Genomic DNA, 4093 nt, shown 5'->3' on the forward strand with positions numbered 1-4093 from the left:
TTGATTGCATCCACTTAACAGTATGCAAGCATTTTAATTGGTTGGCTGCATCCACTTAGTAGTATCTAAACATTTTAATTGGTTGATTTGATCCATTTAATAATATGCACACATTTTAATTGGTTGATTTGATCCATGTAATAATATGCAAACATTATAATTGGTTGATTGCATCCACTTAACAGTATGCAAGCATTTTAATTGGTTGGTTACATCTCCTTAATATTGTGCAAATATTTTAATTGGTTTGTTGCATTTCAATAAATATTGTTTACCTATGAGAAATAAACTGTATTTTAAGGAGGACATTGGGTAACAATGTGCATATTATCGGGTTGGATTAAGTTATTACCAGGAGAAAGTTTGACATCAATCAATAGTAAACAATACTTTACTGTGATGTTTGGTTACTGTATAGTTCATCTGTTGTTGAGAATGTTGTCACTTTATCTGATAAGCTGTGCCTTCAGAGAAATGTTGTAATGTAGGTGAATAAAGTTCTACCTGAACACTTTCTGTATAATATGACTTGCATATTTTCTATTTTACTTTTAATATTATTTTTTTCACCCGAAGGTTTATCACGGAATAGAAGTTAGCACGTGTTATATGATTGATAAGAAGATTTTATATGCTAGTGTTAAATTAATGTGCAAAATGCATATGTATACATGTTCTCTGATACATTACACTTGATATTTTGTTTTCAATCGTACAGATTTTATTGGATGTGAATTTAATGTTTTGTGTTTTTTTAACCAGGTTATTGGTCTATTAGATGTTTTTACTCCTACTAATTCTTTGAAAGACTTCCAGGATGTGTAAGTATTTTTCTACAAATATATATTGTCTAATATATAAGTCAGTTATTCCCTTGTCATACTTATTTGTTGCAACCCATCTAGTCAAACTCACAAAAAAAAGCCCTTGAAGGGATAGCAATAAATCTACGGACTTACAATGCTAAAATTTGAGGTTTTATTTTTCCACAGTGGACACAGTAGATAACCTGTCAGTGGGACAGCAGTAATTTTATGGATTTGCAATACTAAAATCCAAGGTTTGATTCCCTACAGTAGACACAGCAGATAGTCCAATAATCAACTTAAAAAATAATCCCCCATTGGGACAGTGGATAAGTTTACAGACTTACAACACTAAAATCCATGGTTTGATTCCCTACAGTAGACACAGCAGATAGTCCAATAATCAACTTAAAAAAATAATCCCTCATTGGGACAGTGGATAAATTTACAGACTTACAACACTAAAATCCATGGTTTAGTTCTTAGCAGTGGACACAGCAGATAGCCCAATGTGACTTTACTCTAAAACAAAAAATTAATTTGTTGTTATCCAGACTGTTGAACAGCTGTATATAAAATCTTCCATCATTCAGTTTGATTTATGATCAGTGGTTTAATTTGTTTTTGTGCTATTAACTTTTGTAACATTCACGATTGTGGTTTTATCAAGGTAAAATAATTCAGAAAGGTTCTAAGATTGTTAACGTGTGTCCCCCGGCAACACAGTGGTCATATAATGATACAAATTTAGGTTTTGATACCCGTAGAGAGCAGAGCATAGATAGTCCACTACTTAGCTTTGCACATAACAGCAACAATTAAAAAATGTGGTTAATAATTTTAACTTGTATATAATTTTTACTAGTAAGTCAGAAGTGACATTGTATAGCACACATGCAAATTCAGAAAACACAACGGTGTTGTGATTTTACAACTGTATATTATGTTATTAATTACACATAATAGATGTTCTCTAGTTGTTAGTGAATGAAAAGAGTGTCTGTCTGTTGCTAGACAAGAGATAGAATATAAACATGTCCAGTAATTGTAATAAAACATTCCGTGCCACATGTAATTATAAGATAACAATAATAAAATTAAAAGTTTTATCCAAAAAAGGACGTGTCTTCTATTTTTTTTTCCTCCATTTATAAAATTTTCAAAAGACTTAAATGGAAACATTTAAAAAATGTTTTCTTTCGTGTGTGTTTTTATGTATACGTTACATAGAATCTAATAAAGAAAAGGCATTCGTTTTATAGAATAGCAGCCAATGCTTAACAGCTGTGAAAATTGAAAGCTGTTACGTGACAGCTTACTTCACTTACAGTACAACTGCATGACGATGACGAATAAATTTCTTACAACATTAGCTGCTTTAAGGAAGTAAATGGCTGACTACCCACAACCTGGACATGAAGCGTACATGTGTTGCACTCTTCTTTGTAAACTTATGTTTCATCCTAGCCATGTTTGCTCTACATGTACATTTTTATTCACTGGTCTGTAGTTTTAAAAAATATAATAATTATCTACTAAAAAGTGTGATATGACAACATGTGCATTTGGAGGCTAGATAAAAGTGCACACATTATTAGGCAAAAAAAACTTGAACATTTAATACAAAATAATATCAGCTATATCTTGTTTGGAAAAAAAAATCAAAATTGTGAAAATATTTAATAAACTTATTTTATTAAAATGGTAAATAGAACTTTGAATATTAAAAACAATGATTTGATGAGTAAAAAATTTCAAGTACATAAGATACATGAAAAATTTCTGCTGCTTAGCAGCTAAGAGCGAAACATAAAACTAAAACAGAAACAAAACATTTAACAAGGAACACTTCAACATTTTGGAGTTCAAACAAGGTTTGTAAAAAGATTAAATTTAATCTTGGGTTGACCTGTTGATAACTTTTGACTAAACAAACTGCCCGATTGAAGTGTATAAAGGTTTTTAACAACTTATTAAGAATTATTTTTTTCTTAATTTGATGAAACTGTATCTCGTGTAATTTTGCAAAAATAACTTGTTTGAACTTTTACTTTATATTATTCATCAATTTAGGTATTTTCATAAATTCTTGTTGACCAGTTTTATATTTTTGTGTTTATTTAGCTATCTGGTCACTCATCTAATGGGAGCTGACCTCAGTAACATTATCAAAACTCAGAAGCTTAGTGATGATCATGTACAGTTTCTTGTGTACCAGATTTTACGAGGTTTAAAGGTAAGACCTATGTCACGGACATTTTGTAATGCAATTTGCATTTCGAAAAAAAAACTGACACTATTTTATTATTATTTCTAGACGTATAAAACATTAAAATGAATGACATCTGTATCATTGTAATATTTTCTCCTTGACATACAGCACAAAATTTCTATTGTTTCTCTAATGTTTAATTCACTTTCAGTATCAGGTTCATTTAAAATTGTTGTTTCGTGCCATTGTATTGAATGAACTGTTTCAACAATGTGTTCAGCAAGAGAAGAAATTAACACAAGACAATATTTCAAATCACATTTAATTTGACCAATATATTAGGTCGTCAAGAAATTAATGTTGCTGTTTTTAGATGAAAAAACCCGAACAACTTGTATACCAAAACAAAACATTTATTAAATGAAACAGTCTCCAATCTTATCGATCATGCTTTACCATCTTACAATCAAGTTCTTAATGCCCTGATTAAAGAAATCATTTGGCTTTTAAGCAAAAAACATGTCGATGTCCTCTTTAACACCTTCCACATTTGCATATGTTTTCCCATTAAGATGGTGTTGCAGTGAATGAAAAAGATAGTAATCTGATGGTGCCATATCTGGAGAATATGGTGGGTGGGGAAGAACTTCCCAACCAAACTCCATAATCTTATGTTGCGTCAAACGTGTCACATGTGGACGTGCATTGTCGTGGAGAAGAAGAACACCTTTCCGATTGAAGGGCGTTTCTGATGAAGGGTTTGATTTATATGTTCCAGTTGCTGACTATAGATCTCAGTATTGACAGTTTGCTGTGAATTGAGGAGTTCAAATGAATTTCTCCTTTGATGTCCCACCAAATTTAAGGCATCACTTTCAGCGGATGGAGCCCAGGTTATGGGGTCAGAAGTGGTTTTTGTCTAGGACTGAGCTATTGTTTTTGGTGTTTAAATAATCACATAGAGAATCCATTTTTCATCACCGGTGACAATTCTGTCCAAAAATGGTTCATACGCCAGAAGAGATGAAGCAACGTTCACACGTTGGAAACAAATATCATCGGAGAGTTTATGAAG

The 4093-nt window shown here is 31.5% G+C and overlaps 1 protein-coding gene across 1 annotated transcript in view; it reads left to right on the top strand.

Annotated features, from left to right (window-relative positions):
* The window catches only part of LOC111083108 (mitogen-activated protein kinase 14-like), a gene marked incomplete at its 3' end in the record, with an annotated part of 12423 nt that extends 9381 nt beyond the window's left edge, over positions 1-3042 (top strand). Inside the window, exons 3-4 of the mRNA XM_022379372.1 lie at positions 763-821; positions 2931-3042. Coding sequence (XP_022235080.1) covers positions 763-821; positions 2931-3042 — 171 coding nt within the window. The remainder of the gene's footprint in view (positions 1-762; positions 822-2930) is intronic.
* Between the last annotated feature and the right edge of the window lie 1051 nt (positions 3043-4093).

Source organism: Limulus polyphemus, unplaced genomic scaffold (genome assembly GCF_000517525.1).
Source record: "Limulus polyphemus unplaced genomic scaffold, Limulus_polyphemus-2.1.2 Scaffold8202, whole genome shotgun sequence".
NCBI lineage: Eukaryota > Metazoa > Arthropoda > Merostomata > Xiphosura > Limulidae > Limulus > Limulus polyphemus.